We start from the raw sequence: 27650 nt of genomic DNA, 5'->3' as shown, positions 1-27650 counted from the left end.
TATCTGGTAGGATCCTTGCCCCTATTCATAGCGAGTGTTTATTTATTGGCAGGAGTGAGTGGGAGAAAACCACACTCAGAATACTGTAGCTGCTGAAATGAGTGCACCACATGACGTGCAGTTATAGCAATCTATTTTCGAACTTCCAATAGGGCCTGGTGTAGAGAGTAGGGCGCGACTTCGATTCTCGACTCGTCCAATGATTTCAGTCCTGTAATACGCTTTGGTACGGGCCTCGTGAGGTGAAGTGAGGAGCTATCTCGTATTAGACTGTGGCAGAACGGTCGTCTTACCAGGTCACAGAACAGAGCAGCTGGCTATAATATCCCCTGCCTTTCGTAAGGGGCGACTGAAAGGCGCCCCAGGGGCTCTAAACTTGGGAGCGTGGGTTGTTAATCACGGGGCCCTTAGCTGAGTCCTGGCATTGCTTCCAATTTACCTGTGCCAGGCTCCTCACTTTCATCCATTATATCCGACCTCCGTTGGTCAACCCTCTTGTTCTTTTCCGACTCCGACATTATTAGAACACTCAAGGCCTAGGGAGTCCTTCATTTTCACGCCCTTCGTGGCCCTTGCCTTTCTTTGGCCGATAATTTCAGTTTTCGAATTGTCGGACCCCTTCCATTTTTCTCTCTGGTTATTATATACGTAGAGGATGGTTGCCCAGTTGGACTTCCTCTTGAACAATAATCACCACCACCACCACCACCACCACCACCACCACCATCACCATCACCATTACATGGCACACTCATTTCAGCAACCATTCTGAAAAGGGAAATATCCATACGGTCATATTGAAATCGACAATGAGGATAAAGAGGTCATAAAATAGCGATGTATAAACAAATAGCTGTTATTTTCAACTGGAAGGTGTCGAAATCTCGACACAAAGTTCGTGTAACAACGCGGTTATGTGAACGAATTGGATCCACGATAAGATTTGTCCCAACTGGAAGATAATAATTGCTTTTACTCAAATAAAGTGTAAAATCTGCGGTAAATTAAGAAATACCGTCGTTACTAGAGAAATATGTATACGTACTTACGGGCTTTAGACAGAACTCCCTTGTGTTTCATTCCGCTGCTCGTGCCGTCTTTTGTTCCTTTCTTGAGGTCCAGGGCTAGCACCGACGAATGGGAGTGCTATGTCTGTGAATTCTCATTATATTTGTCCATATATTACTAGGGCGGGCAGTTCAAATAGCAAAATAACTGGACCAATAAATATATCACTTAATGAATGAGTTATGGCACAGAACGAATGAGCAGAATGAAGAAAACGACACCTAATTAATTCAAACAACTTCAGTGAGCAAAGACATCACACACGAAAGTGTTCGACAAACAAAACACATACGGAAGCGCTGCGACGTAGCAGAAGAAATCCTTGTAAGGTAGTAAAGTATGTATCCATACTATTCTCTACCAGTAAAATATTTCGTAGTATGTCTTAATTTACCGCAGATTTTATACTTTATTCGAGTAAAAGCAATTATTATCTTCCATTTGGGATAAATATTACAGTGATATTTCGTGGATCCAATTCGTTCACGTAACCTGACAACGCAGCTATTGGACAACCCTTGCAGCTTGCTAGCTCGCGTGGCGCACTGCGGAGTGGAGTTGCGGTTGTGCCGGAGAGAGAGAGAACGAACTGGTAAGCTATCACGCGCCTCGGGGGCTGTGTATTTGTGCCGTCTTCAGCATTAGATCCTCATAGACGCGCAGGTCGCCAATAGGGAATCAAGTCGGAAGACCTGCACCAGGCCTCTTCGGAGGCGACACGCCATATTATTGCCTCAAAAATAGTTCGAGAGAGAGCGGACAGGTTGACAGAACCCCTCACATCCCCAGTACGCCCATTCCTCCTGGCGGGTGGGTAAAAGCTTTCATTCTGCACGCAGACAGTGTGGGCCCTCTCTCAGACAAGTTGGTATGTGGGATGGTGAAACGCCTACAAAGGACCTCTCCCGATATTCGCCTAAGTGCAGGAGAATGAAAAGCAACGGAAAATCATTCTGAGGACACCTGACGTTGGGGACTTGCTCCTCTGTCTCCAGAATACAGAGCTGTGGACCCAAACACTTTCGCTGCTAAAGAAAATGTGCAAGATCGCTAAATAGTTGCTTTACATCGCACCGACACAGATAGGTCTTATGGCGACAATGGGACAGGGAAGGGCTAGGACTGGGAATGAAGCGGCCGTGGCCTTAATTAAGGTACAGCCCCAGCATGTGCCTGGTGTGAAAATGGGAAACCACGGAAAACCATTTTCAAGGCTGCCGACAGTGGGGTTCGAACCTACTATCTCCCGAATACTGGATACTGGCCGCACTTAAGCGACTGCGGCTATCGAGCTCGGTAAATGTGCAAGATCAGCTATCTCTATAAACAGGTCCTCAGGTACAAAGGATATTCAACTCCCCCCCCCCCTCCAGACCATCAGCCGCCATTGCAGAATGTCAAACAAAACTCGCCGATAATGCAGTCACTCCTCCGCAGCGGTTTGTTCTTTGGATATAACTGTTTATCAAACTTTCTGCACCTCATAACATGGGCGCCCGCAGGATCTTTTCCAGGGGGGGGGGCACATTAACAATTTTCTTGAATATAAAAACCAATATAACGTCAGCAACATTAAATTGTTTACAGAAACTTCCAGTTATAACATATGCTAGATGACTGTCAGTAATTTCAGTTTATGAAATAATCTGGTATGATATTAAACAATTGAACATCAACATCTTTAGAATTCCAGGAGGGGGCAAGTGCCCCCCCCCCTTGCCCCCCCTTGCGGGCGCCCATGCCTCGTAACTTGGTTGATGGTAATAAGTCAGGCGTAGGTCAAACTATGTTTGTCTTCATATGATAGCGCTAAATAATAATAATCGTATGGCCTCAGCTACCGTGTGCAGACATTTCAAGTTGACGCCATCTGGCTGTCTGCTCGTCAATATACGATAGCGATGAAATAAGGCTACTTACTTCCTACATAAAGTACTTCACTATTCACGGTTATTCACTGCTGTCCTAAGAACTATCGACACGCGTTCAACCCATTGCAACGGCAAACTAAATTCATCAGGCGTGTTGCCAAGAAATAATTCGCTAATCATCCATCCAATGAGCCGGGCGAAGTCAAACTGGAATCGTAAATAGAGTGCCATTGCCCCCCCCCCCCACGCCCCCCTCCAAAAAAAAAAATTATCCTCCTAGTAGATGTTAAGTCCCCTAGGTAGTCTTCGGAGGCTGCTAAGGCGCTAAATCTGGAGAAGGTGGTAGATAGTTTTGTATAGAGAAATTAAATTACGAAGTTGGCATTCCTTCAGAGAACTACATTTCCCAACGGGGACTCTTCAGGCGGCACATCTGGGGGTAGAGCTTTTCACATTTCGTATCATGAAATTCATAATATACAGTACGATAATAGGATATTTATTAAGGAAATGTATTTATGAAGCAAGTTCTATTTTTTTTTTACTTGTGATTATTTTTGATAGCTTCGTACATAAAACAAAATACCGTATTTATGAATCAAGTTCTATTTTTTTTTGTTTACTTGTAAATATTAGTCTTTTGAAAACTGCGTACAGACTCATTTAAAACTCTAGTTGTGAAACGAGCTCTATTATTGTTCTGTTTGTTTGTGAATATTGTTACTGTATATGAATGTTTGCGTTAATAGTTGTTCATCATTTGACATGCCTGTATTCATGTTAATCATGCTCCCCCCCCCCCCCTCCCCAGTAACTACCCGAAGTTGGCGCGCCTGATTTTTTACTCGGCTGTGACAATATAAGTGACTGAGGTGTTATTGATGCTAGTAGTACCATTCCTTTACAGCCAGTCTCTGCTATGAATGGTGTGAAAATGTGCGTGCATTTCGGTGGGCTTGGCAGACTGAGCAACTTCTGGCTCGGTGAGGAAAGCAACGGGAAACTTCCTCACACCTCATTTCCCTAGTATGCCTCTTCAGTGACGTCTAGACTTTCTATGGCAGCTTATGGGGATCAAACCAGCCTTCGGGCTTAAAACTCAACGTACATTGAAGGAACAGTTAGACAATTGTTATCTTAAGTTACAGCACGCACTGCCGTCACTGTAGTTGAACGTGTAACCAATTAATTTTAATAATTATATTCATTTTTTATCCACAAGTTGCTTTACGTCGCACCGACACAGATAGGTCATATGGCAACGATGGGACAGGAAAGGGCTAGGAGTAGGAAGGAAGCGGCCGTGGCTTTACAACCCCAGCATTTGCCTGGTGTGAAGATCGGAAACCACGGGAAACCATCTTCAGGGCTGCGGACAATGGTGTTCGAACCCACTATCTACTGAATACCGGATACTGGCCGCACTAAAGCGACTGCAGCTACCGAGCTCGGTCCCGATTAATAATAATAATAATAATAATAATAATAATAATAATAATAATAATAATAATAATATCATCGCCCGATTCAGCGTCGAGGCCTTCCTTTCAGTCAATGCCGGGTTCGATTCCCGACCGGGTCAATCAGTCTGATTAATTATTCTGATTCGGGGAGTGGGTGTTTGTCCCAACACTCTCACCTTCGTCCACACAACACTACCAACCACAGTACATCCCTCCACTTAGGGTTGGTGTCAGGAAGAGCATCCGTCCGTAGAAAAGGGCGCAGTTGCCTTGTGTGCATGTGTGGCACAGATCGCACCCGCGAGCCCACCAGGGTGAGAGATAAGTGACAGATTATTATTATTATTATTATTATTATTATTATTATTATTATTATTATTATTATTATTATTATTATTATTATTATTATTATTATTATTGATGATGCTGATGATGCTTGTTGTTAAAGGGGCCTAACATCGAGGTCATCGGCCCCATTATTATTATTATTATTATTATTATTATTATTATCATTATTATTATTATTTCAGCTGCTAATCAGAAAGACAGTTTACCAACTTATGTGGGATAATAATAGTTTTTTTTTTAGGTTTTTCATGCAATACTATACAATAAAACTTTCACCAAAGGAATAATATTACACATGTATTGTACAGTTAAATAGAAGCAGTGATGTAGTTGGAACAAAATATTTACAGGAACTCAACTTATTAATTCAGCAATTTCCAAATGGACTCTTATTAGGTGTCAAAATCAGCGGCCTTATGTTTCCGACAAGTCGTTTCATCAGCTGAACGTTTCCCCTTTCGTAGCCATGACTTGACATATGGTTGTGGGTTAAATATATGCACAGGGGGCCCAACGCTGCTTATGAAAATAAGTCCGCTTGATCTTGCAACCAGCAGCCTGTTTCTCTTTTCGGCGTGGATCTCATTGTACACCCATGACGTTTCAGTGCTATGTATAGATTATAAGATATTCTTACTGAATGTAAAAATGTTACGTCATTCTAAAGTGGCAAAGTATTTTCCGGAACGGCGTTCCGGCCCGTTCCGGTCCAACTAAATCACTGAATAGAAGTACGGCGTGATTGTACAATTAACAATAATTTAATATTTGACTACACACTAAGAAACGAACATACACTAAAGAGACTGCCAGATTGACGAATGCGCGCAGCAAGCGTGTGAATCATACCTGTGTCCATGACCTTGACAAAAATATACCCCTGCTACCCTTCCTAAGTCCGCCTCCGCAGCGTAACGGTTAGTCTTATTAGCTGCCGTCCTGGGGGACCCTGGTTCGATTCCTGGTACTGGCAGAAATTTAAGAATGGTAGCAGGGCTGGTATGTGGTTAAATGGTACATGCAGCTTACATCCATTGGAGGTGTGCGTGAAAAGAGCTGCACCACCTCGGGATGAGGACACAAGTTTGCATTACCCCAGGGGCGTATTCTCCTTGAATGCAAGGCATTCATTGCATGCGTTATGATAACACAAAGAACTGTCTGATTTACGATTTTAGGTTGTTTCAGGTCAAATATTAACGATTTCATCTCTCAGAAGTTCAAAAGGTCCGCGCAACTGTACTAGTTCCGTTGCTTGATTACGTGTGGTGCTGGTGTAGTCTCGCCGTCTACTCCACTCTCGGAAGAAAGAGACAGCAAATGTAGGAGTTACGGACGTAAGGCATTCAATCTTAAAATTGCATTCAGTGGCAGACGTAGTTCTGAAACCCTCCGAACGATTTCGCTGCAATTGAAACTTGGTCAGAATTTGTCACCCCATACCCGTGCTACCCTCTGCCATCTGTTAGCAACTTGGAGAAGTCGACATGTTTACAGCGAACGGGACACACAGATTACCCCCCAGCGAGAACCCAACGTGACGAAACTGACCAATGCCACTGGGGTGACTTACCTCCAGTGCTTGAGTTGTGGCTAAACTAGTGAGTTAATTCATTGTGTGTTTTGCTGATTAGTGAGTTCATTCTGTGTGTGCTGTTCCTATGCTATTCGTCGTTTTCGGAGTTTTATTATATTTTGCGCACATGTGGTATTAACGATGGATGAGTCTAAAACGGATATAATTGTAAATCAGTTTGAAAAGCCATTTACTGGCCGTTCGTTTGATGAAAAGATGCAAATAGTTAAAGCCGCGAGACCTCTACCTTCCCTCGTAAATTTCTTCTTCTTCTTCTTCTTCTTAATGTGCTTACTCTCTAGGGTTGGCTTTTCCCTCGGACTCAGCGAGGGATCCCTCCTCTACCGCCTCAAGGGCAGTGTCCTGGAGCTTCAGACTCTGGGTGGGGGGATACAACTGGGGAGGATGACCAGTACCTCGCCCAGGCTGCCTCACCTGCTATGCTGAACAGGGACCTTGCGGGGGATGGGAAGATTGGAAGGGATAGACAAGGAAGAGGGAAGGAAGCGGCCGTGGCCTGAAGTTAGGTACCATCGCGGCATTTGCCTAGAGGAGAAGTGGGAAACCACGGAAAACCACTTCGAGGATGGCTGAGGTGGGAATCGAACCCACCTCTACTCAGTTGACTTCCCGAGGCTGAGTGGACCCCGTTCCAGCCCTCGTACCACTTTTCAAATTTCGTGGCAGAGCCGGGAAGCGAACCCGGGCCTCCGGGGGTGGCAGCTAATTACACTAACTACTACACCACAGAGGCGGACCCTCGTAAATTTAAAAACAGAAAACAAGAATTGTGTACGCACGTTCAATCCAGAAACTTACAGTAAAACTGTTTGGCTCGAGTTCACCTACATGTAATTAGGGTGAGTAGAATTGAAATTTACTTAATACATTGTGTTAACTGCATGGTTACTAGTTGCATGCCTCAGTGGAGATTCCAGGATACGCCACTGCATTACCCGTCCTAAAGCACGTGCAAAGTCTCCGCTACTTGACGTAACGCTATACAAAACGGTGAGCCACGACGAACGACATATTTTACGTATTTCCGCTAATAATTTTGTTAAGAATTAAAGAAACTAAAGGAAAGAATTAGCTGATAAGACAACATCGATTGCACAAATGGTTTTTTTTAAATAATTCCTGTAATCCCCAGTTTCATTTGCAAAAACGAAATGAACATCTCATGTTTTCTCCACAAAGTGGGTGGCCACTGCTTCCCCCCCCCCCCCCTAGCACCACCCTAAATCACCGCTACTGCGTACGAGAGCGAAACTGATAGGAAACTTTCCATTCCATTGCGCAACATTGAGAAACGATCAGGGGTCAGGGGAATTCCCCTCCTTGAACGATATAATAAGATTGCGTTCTCTGAGATATGAGTAATGAATTTATAGAAATATTACCGCTAGAAATAGTATCTGCTATCAAAATTGTATTTCTTTGATATGAATATCCGAGGGGATGATTCAATTTTGGTGGTTTTCTGGTGCGATATGTTTGGCAACTCGGGGCGATAAGCTATGACGCATGAACAAGCGCAATCCTCTTTGGTCCCGAGTTCCGACCGACTTCACTTTCCTGCTGGCCTGCTGTGCTGTAGTTTGGTGTTTGGTTTAGCGTCATTCCAGAATTCTCTGTCTCCGATTCTAGGTGTGGCCCTGTTGAGAGAAGGAAGAAGGTAAGTGTGCTTCCAGTACGTCAATATGTCCAAAATCTTTTAAGTCAAAAGGAGGGAGTGATTCTACTTAGCGAAAACGCAGAATACATTCGTAGCCGCCAGGAGTTCTGCATGACGAGGTGATTTATTATTATTATTATTATTATTATTATTATTATTATTATTATTATTATTATTATTATTATTATTATTATTATTATTATTTATTACTATTATTATTAGGGTTCGGAAGTTTATGACCTAAAAGAGTATGAAATATGCCCCCAAAACTGGCTAAATATGACTTAAAAAAGTAAAATATGACTTTGGCATCTACCGTGCCAAAAGGTTATTAGCGATAATATAGCACACACATTTCATATGCAAACTGACAAGAGCTGCTGTAGGTAGGCCTACATTAAAACTTTATCCTTTCATTCAGTAGCATTAGCATAACCCTGTTCTCCTAGAGAAGGACCAAAACAATGAAGTACAGTGACTCGCATAATTATTCGGCCAGACATGATTTATTACATTTTCCTTTGTATTAGTGATTTCAGTAATAATAAATCACTGATATAAATTGAATTCAAGTTTCTGTAAGCAATATAAAAACTGAACGTCCATCGTTCTTCTAATTACCACTGTCAATGAAAATATAATAATTAAAAAACAAAATAAAACCAAAATCAATATTGCACAAAATTATTCGGACACTTTCCTTCCATTTTAATTACCTCCCTGAGTAGATTTGGCATGCTCTCCACTAATTTTCGGGTGTAATCGGGAGATATCTTCTGCCACTCTTCCTGAAGTCGGTTTTTCAGCTGTTAAGGTTCTCAGTCACATTCAAGTCTGGTGATTAACCCTTCTTTAGTCACGCGAAAATTATTACGGTATGTACGTTATTAGTCGCGCACGGAGGTAACCTCCGGGGCTAAAAATGCGCGTAATTTTCGTCCTTTGAGATGTTGTTTTAGCATGTTCGTTTGCAGTATTCTTCGGTATAATTAAAAAGAAACCCTTCAAGTATTATTAGGTTATTCTTACATAGTTTGTTTTATCTAAAATCAGAATATTGTAGACCTTAACTGTGACGAATGGTCTTATGATATTAACCTACGACGATCACATCATATGAAATATGAAATATTTTTCTAAAATACGTTTAGAAGAACAGAACAACAAAGTCATCGACCTAGAAAATAAATAATATGCACTAAAATATAAGGTTTTTTTGCTTATTTGCACACGGAGGAAACGTCCAGGTGATGTCACTTGGGACATCAATGATCCCACACTCGCTCACAGGATGCACGACCGCGCCGAAATGTTGACAGGATGAGTCCAAATAGACAAGGAGGAAGGTATAGGGGTGGAGAGACCAACAGTTCAACTGAGAAGTTCAGTACCGTGCAAAATGTAATCAGCCCGTAGGAAATCTCCGTGAGCGACTAAAGGAGGGTTAAGGGGGAGGATGAAGCACCTCTGGGCAATTAAACAATAACCACATCCTTACATTCCAGGTCATTTAAAATGTTCACCAATCCCCATCTTTTCGGCACTCTTTTTCATATTGTTCCTCTGTATTCTAAGGTATTGAAAGTGATCAATTTTGTCCTCAATAAAAACCAGTTCACCAACTCCATTCGTCGACATGCAGCTCGACACTATTACAAGCCCACCGCCATCCTTCACAGTTGCTTTCAGATTTTTCTCTTAAAGCTGACTATTAGGACGCCGCCAAACTGTTATCCTCTCATAAGACTGAAATATGTTAAATCTACTCTCATCAGCAAACATAACGTCATTCCACCACTCATTGTCCTCTCTAACATGCTCTTTGACAAATAGCATTCTCTTTCTTCGATTTATTTGATTTATGAAGGGCATCCTTCTTGCAATATGACCGTGAAAGTTACCTCTTCTGTGCACTCTCCGTATTGTTTAGGGATGCACTTTCTTTCTGGTGTCTGCGGCAATCTGCGTAACGAGTTTTGGAGCATTTGACTTGAGTTCCTTTTTTGTCTTTCTGGTTATATAACTCTCTTCTCTCACAGAGAAATTTCTCGGACGTCCCGTATGCGGTAGATGTTCAATCCTATCTTCTTCCCGGAATCTTGTGATAATATCAGAGACTGTACTTTTCTTCATTTGTAACATATCAGCAATTTGACGACAACTTTTACCTTTGGCGTGGTGGAAAAATTACTAGCTGCCGCTGTTCGATTGTGCTCTCTCTTCCTCTGCGGCCCATTTTCTCTTAAGTTGTACACAGTACTCTAACTCACTGAATGTTTATGTTCATACTGTCCATGGCTCTTCTGTACACGACCTCAGCATGGCAACTGACTTGTGTCCGAATAATTTTGTTGAAGCACATTAACTGCGTTCTGAGGTTCCAGGGTCACTGGTTCTCTCTTGTTAACTAAAAGTACACATTTCAACACCGTGTTGAATCTGTCAAACTGGGTTCTGTCAGAAACTAGTTTGCGTGTACAATATTTTCTCTGAAATATAGGGACAGTGTGTAGCAAAGACTATAATTACTAATGTGTCCAAATAACTATGTGAGTCACTGTATTAGCATGCTTTTTAGTATCAGTCGGCATACATTCGTACAGCATCAAGTCTTCTATCTCCTACTTACCTATCTGTTTCGGGAAAAGAGAGAAAGAAAGAAAAATATGTCTACTACAGTACCGGTACTGTATTTTGAAATCCTTTGTTTGAAACTCGACGCAGATAATAAGTACCTTGGTAAAAGTGATGCCTAATTTAAACAAAAGTGCTGAAAATATAACCAAATATGAGTCGTCCAGTTGCAAAACCTGTTATGTGCAGACATACAAAAAATTTTCAGGAAGCGCAAAAAACTGTAATTTCTTATGCAACAAAGATAGGAGGTTGAAATTTTGTAATTAAACAGTAAGCGTTCTTGGACATAATGAGTTTTGCAGCAGTTTTGTGGAGATAAAAGATATGTGCAGCAGTATATGGAATAGAGTGTGGAGATTTATGGTGAAAGTGTTTCAGTAGCTACGTTTGAAAGTATTACGCTATGAAAATAGCATGAATGGAAAGAATTTAGGTTAGGATATAATGTTTTGATATCTAATCCCTGCTCTTTGATTTAATGATTACATCAAGAAATCATCGCTCTCTGGCATTTCACTGTTTAAATTTTGCCGCTGGTCAAACAGTGTCTTGTAGAACGTGCGGTCATCGTTCCTTATCCACTGTTTCCCGTAATGTTTGGTCAGCAAGGTGTTCTTTCTTAAGATGAACCCCTTCCTCCACTGGTAGTGGCACAATAGCAGAAAAGGGTGTCCCATTGTTCAGTATGCTTTTTGCTTCCACCACAATCGCTGTTATAGTTTACTTCACTTCTTATCACAAAGTTGCCTGATTTTGTTTGTGTACGTATGATCCTCTTACAGGGGGTTCTGTGACATAACGAGCTTTGCTGCATAACACACGCTGGACATAATGACTTTTGCAACAGTTCTGTAATTTGTCTCCTTTAAACGTATAGATTAAATGGCCTTTGCTCACGTAATACATTACTGGATTGTGTATTTTGATGAGCTGCATACAATGGCGGTGATAACTCATTTTGAGAAAAAAATGCACATAACGGGTTTTGCAACTGGACGACTCATATGACCTTATACAGCAGGGACGGCAAACCTCTACTGACCAGCACGTCGATTACTGTCTAGTGTGCCCTTGTGTTATTTTCCTTCAAAATCATCATGAAACGCAAAATTTGACTTAATTTAGGTATTATATTGCATCACACTGAGGAAAGCAATGGGAAGCTACCTCACTCCTTATTTCCCTAGTATGCCTCTTCAGTGATGCCTAGGCTATTTATGACAGCTGTTGGCAGAGCTGTGGAGGATCAAACCAGCCTTCGGGCTGAATACCCATCATACAGTGTATTCGACTGAATGTCCCACGATTTTATTTTGCAAGCATCACCGAAAATTACGTTTTAAAAAAAACAGGTAATTTTAAGTATAATGTATTTTTTTTTGTTGCAACATAATAAAGTTTGTAAAAAATATAACCATAGAAATATGTTATGGTGGTAGATTTTGACCTCTTTATTACATGTTGAAAACATTTAAAAATGTCAGTATACTGTATAGTGTGCCACAGATGTGTTCGTGTGTCTCCTTGCGGCACTCTTGTCACAGTATACGGTATCACTAAAATGATCAAAACGGCAAAAGTTCAGTAAGACTTACCATTTCCCAGCGCACTCACCTAGGTGTGATTGCACTGTCATTTGTTTCTCTCTTGCTCACTTCTCACGATGATCGTGATCGTGCGGAGGACAGGGCTGCCAACTGTTCATCTAAAGAAATAGTCCTAGTGTAACGGCACTACTTTTGAATTTACAAATCTTGTACGGTGACAAAGCCATTGGTCTGGATACGTTATGGTAGGTTAGTGACAAAGCTATTGGTCTGGATCAAGCAAAGGGGATCTGGGGGCATAAGCCCCCAGGTTAGAAGCTGCGAAGAGGCCCTAGGCCTCTAGTATCCTGCGTGACACCTCCATTGGTCTGGATATGTTAGGGTAGGTTAGTGACAAAGCCATTGGTCTGGATTGGTTAGGGTCAGTTAGTGACAAAGCTATTGGTCTGGATCAAGCAAAGGGGATCTGCGGGCATAAGCCCACAGGTTAGAAGCCGCGAAGCGGCCCTAGGCCTCTAGTATCCTGTGTGACACCTCAATTGGTCTGAATACGTTAGGATAGGTTAGTGACAAAGTTGTGTATTTCTTGTGCGCGGGGTGGTAATGGAATTCATTTTACTTCATTGCTGGGAGTGACATCACATCCCATTGTGTCTTGCCCAATGGAAATGCTGGTACGTAGTTAGGCGATGGACAGTGGCGCATGATTAATTGCATTAGGTTATAAAAGCAAAATTACTTCTGGGGGATGGTGGGTGGATTCTTGGCTGTCGCAGTGAACACATCTCTCCTCTACAAGGTATTCCACTTAAGATTTCTAACATATTACATCCTTATCATGCTATGAAAGTATGGATGCAAAATCAGATAGAGATGGTACAGGGGGTGGGAGGGGCGATCATAGGGCTTAACTACTAGTGTTTATTTCAGGCAGTACGCGGTGGGGGAGGGGAATACAATTTCCCCGTAAGTAAATTACCTCCTCTACCAGGAAAATAATGTAAATTTTAAATCTATTTGTTTCATTTCTTTTTTAATTTGTTTTTACGTCGCACTGACGCAGATATAGGTCTTATGGCAATGATGGGATAGGGGTAGCAATAGGATGGGAAATCAGAAAGAGATGGTACTGGGGGCGGAAGGGGCGATCATAGGGCTTAACTACTAGTGTTTATTTCAGGCAGTACCTGGTGGGGGGAGGGGTATATAATTTCCCTGTAAGTAAGCTACTACCTCCTCCACCAGGAAAATAATGTAAATTTTAAATCTCTTTGTTTCATTTTTTTAAAATTTGTTTTTACGTCACACCAACACAGATAGGTCTTATGGCAACGATGGGATAGGGAAGTCTTAGGATGGGCAAGGAAGCGGGCATGGCCTTAAAGTACCTGGTGTGAAAACAGGAAACCATGGAAAATCATCTTCAGAGATGCCAACTGGGGCTTGCATTTGGGAGATTGTGGGTTCGAGCCCCACTGTCGGCAGTCATTCTATTACAGTATTTCTATATTATGTGTTCTACATTTTCCTCATTATTTTATAATGAACGAATACCCCCCGAGCAATTTTAGTGGGGAGGTAGGTACCTTTGAGATAAAATCATTATTGGTGGGGGGAACCCTCCCTTCTCCCCTCCTGTGATTTCGCACCCTGGTCGTAAGCAAGGGCATGGGTTTCCGTTGATATAACCTCCTCGGGCCCACGGTTCAAGTAAAAGTGTTTTACCATAAGACCTATCTGTGTCGGTGTGACGTAAAACAAAAGTGTTTTAAATTCAATTTTTAGTTTTTTGGGATGCAAGACAAATAGGTTTTATGAAAAAAATATGACATTCAGTTTGAAGCTAGTTACTGCCCCAATACCATACGTAACCTATAGGTTACGATGGGTCTTAATGTTTATGATGGAAAAGTATGGGATTTTTCTTTGAAATACTGTTGGTTACTTAAAACACACTGAAGTTCATCAGTTCATTTTAGTTCTACCTCAAAATAAACAGATTAAAAAATTACTTACATACAAATTTATTACAGATTTGGGGTAAAGGCTCTGTCAAACAGGAAGCAGACTGTCCATGTGGACGAAATGACCACAGGCAGTCGCGGACTGCGATAGTCAAATAGAATGCAGACAAGTCAGGGCGAACCAGTGTGAAAGCAGTTGCGATGAAGTGTGTACCGACTCATTTTTTTTCTTTCTTGAACTTGTGTTATCATTTTGTTATTTTAGGGCCGGTTCTACCACCTTCTGGTAAAGTAGCGCGTAACTTGCCCTCCGCGTAAAAGGATGATTCCGTTCGACCTCTCCCAGGTAGCATTATCGGCAGCATAAATGAATCGGTTATTTGAGAAAGCACACATGTCCACTACTACAAGTTTTGAGAAAAGTGGAAAAAACTGCCTACAGCTTCGAATGTTTGGAATTTGTGTCTAGTTTGTATACCGATTATATATCACATCTCTTGTAATAATTCTCGTCATTTTTGATTAAAAAAAGTTTTCAAACAAGAGTGATATGGGGACTCAAAGTCACTGGACATGTGTGATTTCTCAAATAAAAAAAAGTTTTCAAACAAGTGTGATATGGGGACTGAAAGTCACTGGACATGTGTGATTTCTTAAATAAAAAAACTCTTGCTTGCAAAAACATACCAAAATGAGGTTATTTAATGCTTACAAACATTTAAGCACACTACATATCACACTTTTATTATATAACTAGCAAGTCTACCCGTGCTTCGCTATGGTATTCTACATTGTATTCGAATCGAAGTAAATACTGTACATGCAGTAAATAAGATTGTTTTAAAATTGCATATCTCTTAGCGTTATCCGAGAAACAACATGGGGAGGTCCCCATACGCTGTTTCCAATGTGAAGTCTTTGTTACGGATTTGTGATATAACGGCAGGCTCATTTGCCTACTGCGCGGTCACAATCGATTTGGGGAGTTTTCGTTACAATGACAGCCCCCTTTCCTACTTCTAGCCAGCTTACTGCCAGTCATACCAAGATGGTGAGTTTCTATCAAAATAGCAGGCCACTATGCCTAATGCCAGTCACATTTTATTATTATTATTATTATTATTATTATTATTATTATTATTATTATTATTATTGTTATTATTATTATTATTATTATTATTATTATTATTATTATTATTGTTATTATTATTATTATTATTATTATTTATTTTCCTTAAATTGTACATGTACAATTTAGGGGTGGTAGATGGAGAAAGGGCAAGCCCCACATACACGGAAGTGCCTCCATCTCCACATGTGTACATAAGCTCTACTGAATATTTACATACAAACTTATGTAGACAATTTTAAATTTACATATTTACACTACAAACACTGTACCCTTAGAATAATAATTATCTTGATTTATCCTGAAAATATTAGAGTAAGAACACCCAGCCATTTATACTCTCACTCAGACCCCTGTGTACACACTCATTCACAACCACTCACACACGCGCACGCATACACATTCACCCACATACACCTGTACTTGCACCCATCCTTCTTGCAATTCTAATTTATACAAGTTATATACATCACATATAGGTTTATATTTACATATACATTTTCTTTACTTCGCGGAGGAAGTGAGGAAGAGGAAGTAGCTTTACCTCAGATGGTATAAGGTTCCATGTACGAGCAGCCCTTGAGTAAAACCCATTTAAATATGAGGTTGTTCAAGCGAAGGGAGGGACAAGAGTAACTCCTTGGCCTCTTTTAACAGAGCGGTAATTGAGCTGCAGGCGGTGAAAAGGAGAGAGGTGTGTGTTGTCTCTCAGGGATTTCCTAAGGAAGGCTACATCTATTTGTGTACATAACGAGTTCACTGGTGGCAATGACCTGGCTGTGTTTAAGGGGATGTGTTTGTTAATTAAACGTTCTGCTCGTCGATGGATACCTTCTAGTTTCCTCATATTTTCCGTTGTAGTTGGATGCCAGGAAGGAAGGCCATATAATAGTATGGGCCGCACAAGGGAAATATAAGCCGTTCGTAGGGCTTTACTTCTTCCTCCCGAGAGACATCTATGGACGAAACCTAGCGCCCGGTATGCCTTACACCTCACTTCCTCCACGTGTTTATTCCATTTCAGATTGTCCGTAATGTGAATACCGAGCAGTCTGATGGAGTTAGAAGTCGGCAGTTGGATTCCACATAGAGTAGGTTGGTTCTGGAGTGGTTGTTTAGCTCTGCTTAGTCTTATATATTTACGCTTCTTAATATTTATATACAATCTATTTACCTCACACCACAGAGCTATACTATCCAGATCCGATTGGAATTGTACAATATCATCACTGTTTTCCATGGCTCTGTGTATGACTGTGTCATCGGCATACTGCGCCATGGTCGAATTTACACAATCCGGTAAGTCGAGAGCATAAATCGCGTACAGGAGGGGCCCTATCACACTGCCCTGAATTACTCCAGAAGTATAATTGTGGTTTGGTCTGATTTGGCTCCTCCGTACACAACACATTGCGTTCGACCCACCAAAAATGACCTCAACCATGACAGCAGTTTACCCTGAATGCCGTAGTTGCTAAGTTTTAACAGAAGTCTTTGATGTGACACCTGGTCAAAAGCTTTGCTCCAGTCCAGAGTCACACAGTCTATTTGTGAGACATCAGTCTGCTCCAAAGAGAACTGCCAGTCATCAATGACATTTGTTAGAAGTGTTGTGCAGGATTTTCCCAGAATGAAGCCGTGCTGGTTTGAGTTCAGCAGGTTTCTCTCCCTGAGAAAATCCAACATACATTTAGCAACTAGACGTTCCATACATTTACAGACCCCTGATGTTATAGAAACTGGGCGGTAATCATCTACGTTTTCCTTATCTCCATCTTTGAAAACTGGCACTACGTTGGCTTCTTTCCACTCCAAAGGTACAGACCCGGTATTAATGGAATAGTTGAAGAGAGCGCAAAGCGAGGGCACCAAGGCGACTGCACAATTCTTGAGAATTCTTGCTGGCACTCGGTCCGGCCCGGTCGCGGCATGAGGTCTTGTTTTCGGAAGGCTCTCCTTTACTTCATTCGTTGAGAAATACAGGTTGGTTAGAGGGAAGAGAGGGGTAGATGTTGACCTTGAATATAGCATGTTCTCTTCCTCAGTAGGGACGGAAAAGTTACTTTTAAATTTCCTGTTGAAGGTGTCTGCAATTTCTTGTGGTGTGGAGACTGCCGTACCGTTATGTTTAAATACAGATGGAGCTCTGTTGCAACCTTTACTTCTGAGAAGAGCCCAGAGTTCCTTGGAGTTGGTGTTGAGACTGTGGATGTAAGAATCGTAGGAATCTCTGATAGATTGTTTAGCCTTGTTCCTAGCCAGCCTGTATTTCTCCCACTCATAATCGGTTGGATTTCTTTTCCATTTCTGGTACAGGCGGTCCCTTCTTCGAATTTCTCGCACTATCTCCTTGGTAATCCATGGAGATTTCCATCTGCTGGTTATATTTACTGTTGGTGTGGTTTCTTCTACGCATTGAAAGAAAATTTTCTTCCAGTCGTTCCATATCTTGTTTATGTCAGTACTGCCGGTGAAATCTGAGGTGAGAACGGGGAGGCGGTTGGATAGTAAAGTGGATAGATCATTCCAGTTTGTTCGGGAAAAATTATAAACTGTTCTGGTATGGAGTTTGGGGGATGGTTTTATATGGGTCAGTGTTGCGAGGATTGCCTGATGGTCACAGAATCCAGGAATAGTATTAAGAGATTGGACGGACTGTGGTAAATTACTTAGGAAAAGATCAAGGGTTGAACGTGTTGTTTGTGTAATACGCATGGCTTCGAACATTAATTGATGAAGGAATAAATCCTAGAAAGCGGAAAGGAATTTATTGGCGAGGGGGTTATTTGGAACAGGTGCAGCATTTCTGGACCACGTAATTTCTAAGTTGAAATCACCGACAATATAAATGGCATCGTAATTTTGTTGTACATGTTGCACACGCTCGAGAGAGAGGATTAGTTCATCGTTCATTTCCGGCGACGACTTAGGGGCGCGATAAATTGATCCAATAAGGAATTTGCGTTTGTTGCACGTCACTTCCACCCACAGTGCTTCGGCTGCTGTCTCCAGGTGATGAACTCGAGTTACATTCTGGCTTGGCTGCAATTAGAACTCCCCCTGCAGAGCGGTGGGTTCAGTCCTTACGGAACAATATCAGCGAGTCGGGGAACACTTCTGAGTCATTAATTTAGCTGGACAACCACATCTCATTGACACATACGATGGTTGGGTCAAGGCTTTCAAGCGATGCGTGGATATTTTGTAACCGTCCAGGTCGCATAATACTGCGCGCATTGAAGGCAAAAAGTGATATTTTTATTTACATATGTACATTTAGAATTATTCACTAAGTCACTGGGCGTATCACTGGTAACTGTAAAGAACGAGTCTGATAACAGCGGCATTTCACACTTCCAGCATAACCATGTACGGGAACCATTCTTTATTTTTCTGAATTCAGACACTGAGACTTTTGCGCAGGTTCTATGGCCTTTTAGCGAGCAATTATTACAGTGGACAAATAATTGATTCCTCCTACCACTATTGCCGCAAATTGTGCACTGTTGTGGACCCGGGTTTAGTTCGATGTCCCCACTTAGGGCAAGTGCCAAGCACAGCAGTGGCTGATTATCTACAGGCAGTCTGACAACACCGTCCCTTCGCCGAGGCTGACCTATGGCTGCCATCCCCAGACTTTCAGCACTGCACCACGTCAAACCGTTAAGACTACATTTTTCACTCACCAATAGTTTTTCCAATAGAATTATGTTTTCCAGGTATCCAGGAGGGTTATCTGAAGCGATTGTAGCACTTTTGGAGTATTGCACTGCACTCTTTACCACCAAAAATATAATAATACTGCGCATAACACTCAGCGTCACTTCTGCACACGCCGCCATCTTGTGCGTGTTTTTTAGATGAGGACATTTGTTTATAATTGCGAGCACCATTGCCTACTGCCAAACACAATCGGGTAGGGGAGTTTTAAACAAAACTGCATGCTCCCTTGCCTTCTGCAAGTCAAATCGAGGAGTGAACTATTCATTACAATGGTAGGCCTTCCTTACTACTACCTGTTACACAGGAGTTGGAGAAGGACCCCATTTCTACTGCCAGTCAAAGTCAGTATGGGGAGTACTGATTACAATAGCAGACACACCCTTTCTCGGTCGCTACAAATCGACATCAGTGAATATATATACACTCATGCTCATAAATTAAGGATAATTGCATATTGTGGTGCCGCACAATGCGGCACTACACAATACTGGTGCTAATAGCATAGGCACATAGTGAGCACAAACGAAACATATCTGTAAGTCCATGGTATTGGTGATAAGTTGAGAAAACCGTCCCAAAACACATGTGCTACAAAATGCCACTATTTCCTGCACATGTATCCCGACATCAATATAGGATATGATAACCATGCACACATAGACAGGCCGCACAACGGGTTGGCATACTCTTGATCAGGTGGTCGAGCAACTACTGGGGTATAGCCTCCCATTCTTGCACCAATGCCTGTCGGAGCTCCTGAAGTGTCTTAGGGGTTTGAAGACGTGCAGCGATACGTCGACCGAGAGCATCCTAGACGTGCCCGATGGGGTTTAAGTCTGGAGAACAGGCAGGCCACTCCATTCGCCCGATATCTTCTGTTTCACGGTACTCCTCCACGATGGCAGCTAGAGCCGTGCGTTATCACCCATCAGGAGGAAGGTGGGACGCAGTGCACCCCTGAAAAGGCAGACATACTGGTGCAAAATGACGTTCCGATACACCTGACCTGTTACAGTTCCTCTGTCAAAGACATGCAGGGGTGTACGTGCACCAATCATAATCCCACCCCACACCATCAAACCACTACCTCCATACAGGTCCCTTTCAAGGATATTATGGGGTTTGTATCTGGTTCCTGGTTCATGCCAGATGAGAATCCGGCGAGAATCACTGTTCAGACCTTACCTGGACTCGTCCGTGAACATAACCTGGGACCACTGTTCCAATGACCATGTACTGTGTTCTTGACACCAGGCTTTACAGGCTCTCCTGTGAACAGGGGTCAGTGGAATGCACCTTGCAGGTCTCTGGGAGAATAAACCATGTCTGTTCAGTCGTCTGTAGACTGTGTGTCTGGAGACAAGTGTTCCAGTGGCTGTGGCAAGGTCCCGAGAGAGGCTACCTGCAGTAATCTGTGGCCGTCTGCGGGCACTGATGGTGAGATATCGGTCTTCTTGTGGTGTTGTACACTGCAGACATCCCATACTGTAGCGCCTGGACACGTTTCCTGTCTGCTGGAATCGTTGCCATACAATATTTAAAAATTAAGAAGGTTCCTACTATTCAATACAAAGATATTTATTAATGTGAAAGAATCACATATCGTTCAAATGAGGTACTAGTTTCGGCACCAGATATGTGCCATCATCAGCCACAAAGTCAAATCGGGCAAACACAGTAAAACCCTAAAACAACTTTACACACACTATAACATCTGCATGGATGAATGTGAAATATGACTTTAAAACAACTTTAAAAACACACTATAACATTTGCACAGATGCATATAAAATAAAATATGGTAGATGATGTTGCATTCCATTTTAAAATCCGTTAAAATGATGATTCCCTTGTTGTATACCCATGGCGGTTTGTCCAGCTTATATATAACTTTAGTTTTCTAAAACTGTTAAATTATGCTGTGAGGTTTATTGTCATATGAAGTTGACACTATGTGTGTTCTGTACTTGGTTCCGGAAAATAAACGTAAACATGAACTTGGTAAGATCCAAAGAATTAATTCCCACTTCAATATGGGTTGAGGAACCTGGGGAAGAAATTAGAAGTCGAATTAGGCAAAAGATCGGAAGGAAAGATCAAAAAGAAAAGTCTAGAAAAACCCAGAGAATACTAGAAACGAACTCACCTTGAGCAGCCTGAGTGATCGGCGGACAGAGCTGGACTGATGGATGCAATTATAAGATTAAGGGGCGAGGCGTAAGGGAGGAGGCGGAGCAACTGTCACGGAGCTAAGGTAGAGCGGAAGGATGTGGTAGTGGAGGTAAATGATGTGGATATGTACTGCGTATGGTTTGAAAGATCGACTTGTTTTTAGGTGGTCTGATATTTCTTAGCCATTTAATTAAGAGATCGTAAAGAATATTAGTTTTCTCAGAAATTTCATTTAAATTATAGTTAGGGTTGAAATATTGATCGCAATGAATGAAACAATTTTCGACGATGTTCATAATTGGCCCTTTGTTTGCTATTTGAAGTATTTCAAAATCATGTTCTATATCAGTAAACTTATGATTAGAGTCGTGAATGTGTTGGCCTATAGCAGAAAACTTGTTATATCTTCCCGCGTTGACATGCTCTGAATATCTGGTTATGAAGTTGCGTCCAGTTTGTCCCACGTAGGAGGCGCTGCAGTCAATACACTTGAATCTATAGATTCCAGATTTGGAAAATCTGTTAGAGGTGTTGACTGATGTTGAATTATGTATAATTTCTGAGGTCCTATTATTAGTTCTGAAGAAGATTTTTATGTTATGTTTTCGAAAAACATTGGTGATTTGATGGATACCGTTGTTGAATGTAAAAGTAGATGAAACGTTAGTTATAGGTTTTTCTATAGTGAGAGTAGTCTTGGGCCGGTGTCTAAATTTATTGATTATCTGTTCTATAAATGATCTGCTGTAACCATTGAATTTGGCGATTGCTCTTATAGTGTTGAGTTCGCTATTGAGGTCTTTTTTAGACATAGGTATCGTGAATGCACGATGAACCATGCTATTATACGCTGCACGTTTGTGTGTTTGAGGGTGTATGGAATCTTGACGAATAGTATTGGCAGTTTGTGTCTGTTTTCTGAAAATTCTATATGAAAGAGCAGATGGATTTCTGAGAATAGTTAAATCCAGAAAATTAATTAATTTTCGGACTCAAGTGTAAATTTGATGTGGGGGTCAATATTGTTTAGTTCTTGCAGGGTAGAGGTCGCATTCTTGATTTCTTCATCCATTATAACAAATGTGTCGTCAACATATCTGGCCCACATGAGGATGTTTGGAAAAGTATTGCTATTTATTTTTGTATATTCCAGAAAATCTAAATAAATGTCCGCTAGAATTCCCGAAGCGGGTGATCCCATAGTCAGTCCATTTTGTTGATAGATGGTTTCATCGAATTTAAAGAAATTATTGTTGATGACCAGTTTCAGAAGAGAAATAAAATCTTGTATTTCTAATTTGCTGAGAGAGCTCTGTTTGTTAAAGTTATCTTCAATAATGGAGAAAAGTTTGGTTGTGGGTATGCTTGGATACATATTTACTATGTCGAAAGAATGAAGGGTATGGTTGGGTTGTACATTAAATGACTTCATTTTTTCAACTAGTTCAGTAGTGTTCTTGATGAATTTTTTTGAGAGAAATTGATAGTTCTTAGTTAAAAATCGTTGAACAAATTGCGCAATTTTATATAGGGGGCTGGGTTTATAGTTAATAATAGGCCGGATAGGGACGTCAATTTTATGTATTTTATGGAGGGCTTTAACTGTGGGTAGACCTGGATTCATATTTAATAGTTTTGTTTTTCTTGATCTGTAAAAAGAAAAGATATATTCTTTAATGTTTGTTTTAACTGTCTCTGTATTTTCTATGTAGGATCTTTATTGATTATTGTAAACGTGCTGTTGTTAAAAAGTTCTTTGGTTTTAGATATGTAATTAGTTTTGTCCATGATAACTGTAGTATTTCCTTTATCCGCTTTTGTGACAATCAGATCGTTATTTTTAATTTTCTTTTTGAGTTCCGCGATTTGTTTATGTTCGGAAGTAAAATTATTGGCATTAGAATTGATAGGGGGATTCTTTTATTTCCTTTATTAGAACTGAACATCTTATCTAATTTTCTTTTTACTTCAAATCTAATTTCGTCTTGATCTTCTAGCGGCATTTTATTGATTGTAGCTTCCGACTCAATCATTAAGTTAGTGACTGCGTTTATTTCGTTCATATTAGGCCAATTATGCTTCGGACCCTTCGCTAAAATGGCAGTTTCTTCCGTGCTTAAAATTACGTTCGAAAGATTGACAACAGGAGGATGGAAGTTCTTGATTGAGTTTCTTTGCAAACTAATTTCTTTGGGCTGCGTTTTTGATGCATTTCTGTTCATTTTTAATGTAGCTAATTTCTTCTCTAACGTAAACTGTTTTTGTGAAAGTATGTCAAACATTTTATTATTAACCTGATTTAGAAATAAATTTTATTGAATGCCAGGAAGCAGATTGGCTGCTTCAAGGTGAGTCTCGTAAAGTTTACTGTTTAAAAACGATTTTTTCTTATATAAAAAACAAAGTTCGTGTTTCAACCAAATTTTGTTCGTTTTTTGTTGGGCTTGGATGGAATGTGGTGCGGTACGATGTTTTTTGAGCGTTCCTTTCAGAAAGTTTGGTGTTAAATTGTGCATAATACATTGCTTCAAGAAGCGAATATCTTTGCCCAATTTGGCGACTTTAATTTTTAAACCCATATACTGATAGGCTTTTCTTTTTTTATTAATATTTAGAAATTTCATGATCCGTATTGAAGTGGGATTACAATATTTAAAAATTATTTAAAAATTAAGAAGGTTCCTCCTATTCAATACAAAGATATTTATTAATGTGAAAGAATCGCATATCGTTCAAATGAGGTACTAGTTTCGGCACAAGATATGTGCCATCATCAGCCACAAAGTCAAATCGGGCAAACACAGTAAAACCCTAAAACAACTTTACACACACTATAACATCTGCATGGATGAATATGAAATATGACTTTATTATTATTATTATTATTATTATTATTATTATTATTATTATTATTATTATTTATTATTTATTATTATTTATTATGACTTTATTATGAACATCTTCGAAAATTATTTCATTCATTGCGATCAATATTTCAACCCTAACTATAATTTAAATGAAATGTCCGAGAAAACGAATATTCTTTACGATCTCTTAATTAAATGGCTAAGAAATATCAGACCACCTAAAAACAAGTCGATCATTCAAACCATACGCAGTACATATCCACATCATTTACCCCCACTACCACATCCTTCCGCTCCACCTAAGCTACGTGACAGTTGCTCCGCCTCTACCCCTCCCCTCTCCTCCCTTACGCCTCGCCCCTTAATCTTATAATTGCATCCATCAGTCCAGCTCTGTCCGCCGATCACTCAGGCTGCTCAAGGTGAGTTCGTTTCTAGTATTCTCTGGGTTTTTCTAGACTTTTCTTTTTGATCTTTCCTTCCGATCTTTTGCCTAATTCGACTTCTAATTTCTTCCCCAAGTTCCTCAACCCATATTGAAGTGGGAATTAATTCTTTGGATCTTACCAAGTTCATGTTTACGTTTATTTTCCGGAACCGAGTACAGAACACACATAGTGTCAACTTCATATGACAATAAACCTCACAGCATAATTTAACAGTTTTAGAAAACTAAAGTCATATATAAGCTGGACAAACCGCCATGGGTATACAACAAGGGAATCATCATTTTAACGGATTTTAAAATGGAATGCAACATCATCTACCATATTTTATTTTATATGCATCTGTGCAAATGTTATAGTGTGTTTTTAAAGTTGTTTTAAAGTCATATTTCACATTCATCCATGCAGATGTTATAGTGTGTGTAAAGTTGTTTTAGGGTTTTACTGTGTTTGCCCGATTTGACTTTGTGGCTGATGATGGCACATATCTGGTGCCGAAACTAGTACCTCATTTGAACGATATGTGATTCTTTCACATTAATAAATATCTTTGTATTGAATAGTAGGAACCTTCTTAATTTTTAAATATTGTAATCCCACTTCAATACTGATCATGAAAATTTCTAAATATGAATCGTTGCCATAGTCTTGAGATCGCACTTTGTGAAACATGACCTGCTGTGTTTGACCAGCCTCCAGTCGCCCTATTATTCTACCCCTTATAACGTCATCAATATGTGTTCGTTGAGCCATTTTCACCACACAGTCACCATTAGCACGTCTGAAAACATCTGCACACTTACTCGCTGCACCGTACTCTGACATGCACCAACACACCTCTGCGTATTTGGACTGCTGCCAGCGCCACCGTGCGACGACCGCAGGTCATATGCACCACATGGTCATACCCCGAGGTATTTTAAACCGCAAACCACCCAAGATAGCGTTGTTTCACCCTGTATCAGAATTATCCTTAATTTGTGAGCGTGAGTGTGGATCGACATACGAAAGTATATGCTTGTTTACAATATTGCAGACCTTCATTTACAGATAACTGCTCCTAAACGCACGTCATATCGACAAAGGATTGTACCATAAGACGCCAGATTTAGTGGCCTAAATGGCTGGTCCTATGATATCTCATATATTCTAGGGCCAGATTGTGTTAGAAACGTTGAACAGGGTAAAGTTCTTGTAAGATTATCTCACCTTGCATTACTTTTCGGATAATTATGTGACAGCTACATACATAGCATTTGGCTCACATATGGCTACTGGGTGGGCCAATTTTCGTGAAGAGTTTGATGATTCTGTATTTCCTATAAGTGATTGAAAGTATGAATTATGCATGTGAAAAGTCCGAATTTACTTAACATCAATTAACAGAGAAATATCAGACGTAAAAAGGATACAGATACGACAAAAAGGTCATAAGACCAAGGTTGTAGATCATTCCAAATTGAACAGAGATTGTGCAATCTGTTATGTGATAGGACTTCCCGAAGGTCTGCACCATCATTAAAATTGCCTCCATATTTCGATATTCATTTCGGATAAAATGTGAAAAATTTAAAGATCTTGGAAGTTTTCCATCCCTTACGGGCTAAAACGTATAATTTCGTATAATTTTGTCAAATTTCCACTTTCTTTTTCGTCTGGCAGATTATGTCGCAATGTGGATTTTGGGCAAGGAGGGTAAAAATTAGGACTTTCAGGAAACTAAAACAAAAAAATATGCAGTTGGCTGTTATTACCCCTTAAACAGGTAGCTGTGCGAAAATTTCACCAAAATAGTCAATGTACAGGTGCACAGTCATTACGATTTTATTTATATAGATAGATAAGGAATCTGCTCCACGTACAACACCTTTTGGGCTATGTCCGCTGGACTTAACCTGCAAAACTGACCATTCATGATATCTCCCTTATTAATCCTCCTGACGAAAAATAGCACATGAAAAAAAGTTTTAGAGATGGAATTCCATCACGTTTGGTCTATTTCCAGTCAGATTGGTTTTGTACTGTATATATTGTGAAAGAATCACCATTTCAGTTCCCTATAAACCACCAGTCAATTCCGGGAACATGTAATGTTATAGACCTTTAAAAACCTACCTTTGGACAGGTGGATGCTAAATATAAATTTTGGTTCGAATATCTTCAGTAGTTTTCAAGTTGTAAGAAATACGCTTTACATTTACCCGATCTTGAGTTAAGTCCGATGGGACTTGTACCGAAAAACGGTCCGTTAATGATATCTCCCTTATTAATCCTCGTATCGAAATGATGCACATGAGAAAAAAGGCTTAGAAATTAATTTCCATTAAGGCAGGTAGATTTCCATTAAGTTTGGTTGTGTATATTTTGTGGGAGTGAATCACGGTTTTGGTTTCATATAAACCCCCAGATAGTTCAGGGATTTAGAAACAATATTTGCCCTAAGACCTATCGAAGGACAGGTGGATTCTAAATATGAAGTTTGGTGGAAATATATCCAGTAGATTCTAGCACTCGCGTACATGCGGAGTAATTAAGGAAAAAATAATACAGTTAAGAAAGTTGAAAATTAATAGAAAATGGATTATAACTGAGGACAGCTGTATAACGACAAATATGTAAATGCCAAGTGAATGTATTGGAAAATCAAATGCCCCTCCATAAATTATGCTGGTGTGTGTTATGGATATAATAAAGCGGTAACAGAGGAGAAATTTAGGCGCAGTGATTCTTAGGTAAACAGATAAGAAGATGACTAATGGTGTTATTACTTAATCTATTCAAGGGTGGTTATAACCTCCAACGATATTCCGCCAATATCCCGCAGATAGGCCGATTGACGCCTCTCTTGCCTTCTACCCAAGGAACAACCACGAATTTAAAAGCATGATGAGGAAAATGGCAATACTTACTTCCCAGCTGGCAAGCAGTCAGATACGTTGCCATGGTAACCTGTAGGTTCGTTGTCAGTCTGTCGGTCACTAAATGCAGAGCATGATACCCGCATGAAATAGTAAATTTCTCCGTCATGTGAAGAGTAAGGTAAATTATGAACATAACGAAAGTTGTTTATAATGAAGAGACGTTTCTCGTACAGTCCACGGAGTTTACAGAAAATCAATAGTATAAGACAAAATGGAGGAAAACCGTTCTGCTTTTCTGAT

The 27650-nt window shown here is 40.4% G+C and overlaps 1 protein-coding gene across 1 annotated transcript in view; it reads left to right on the top strand.

Annotated features, from left to right (window-relative positions):
* The first annotated feature begins 7846 nt into the window (after nt 1–7846).
* Nucleotides 7847–27650, top strand: part of LOC136874405 (ankyrin-1) — a 55588-nt gene continuing 35784 nt past the window's right edge. The window contains exon 1 of the mRNA XM_067148038.2: nt 7847–8004. Within this exon, the coding sequence (XP_067004139.2) occupies nt 7847–8004 (158 nt within the window). The remainder of the gene's footprint in view (nt 8005–27650) is intronic.

This window comes from Anabrus simplex, chromosome 5 (assembly GCF_040414725.1).
Source record: "Anabrus simplex isolate iqAnaSimp1 chromosome 5, ASM4041472v1, whole genome shotgun sequence".
Lineage (NCBI taxonomy): Eukaryota > Metazoa > Arthropoda > Insecta > Orthoptera > Tettigoniidae > Anabrus > Anabrus simplex.
This window is presented reverse-complemented; position numbering and strand designations above follow the sequence as displayed.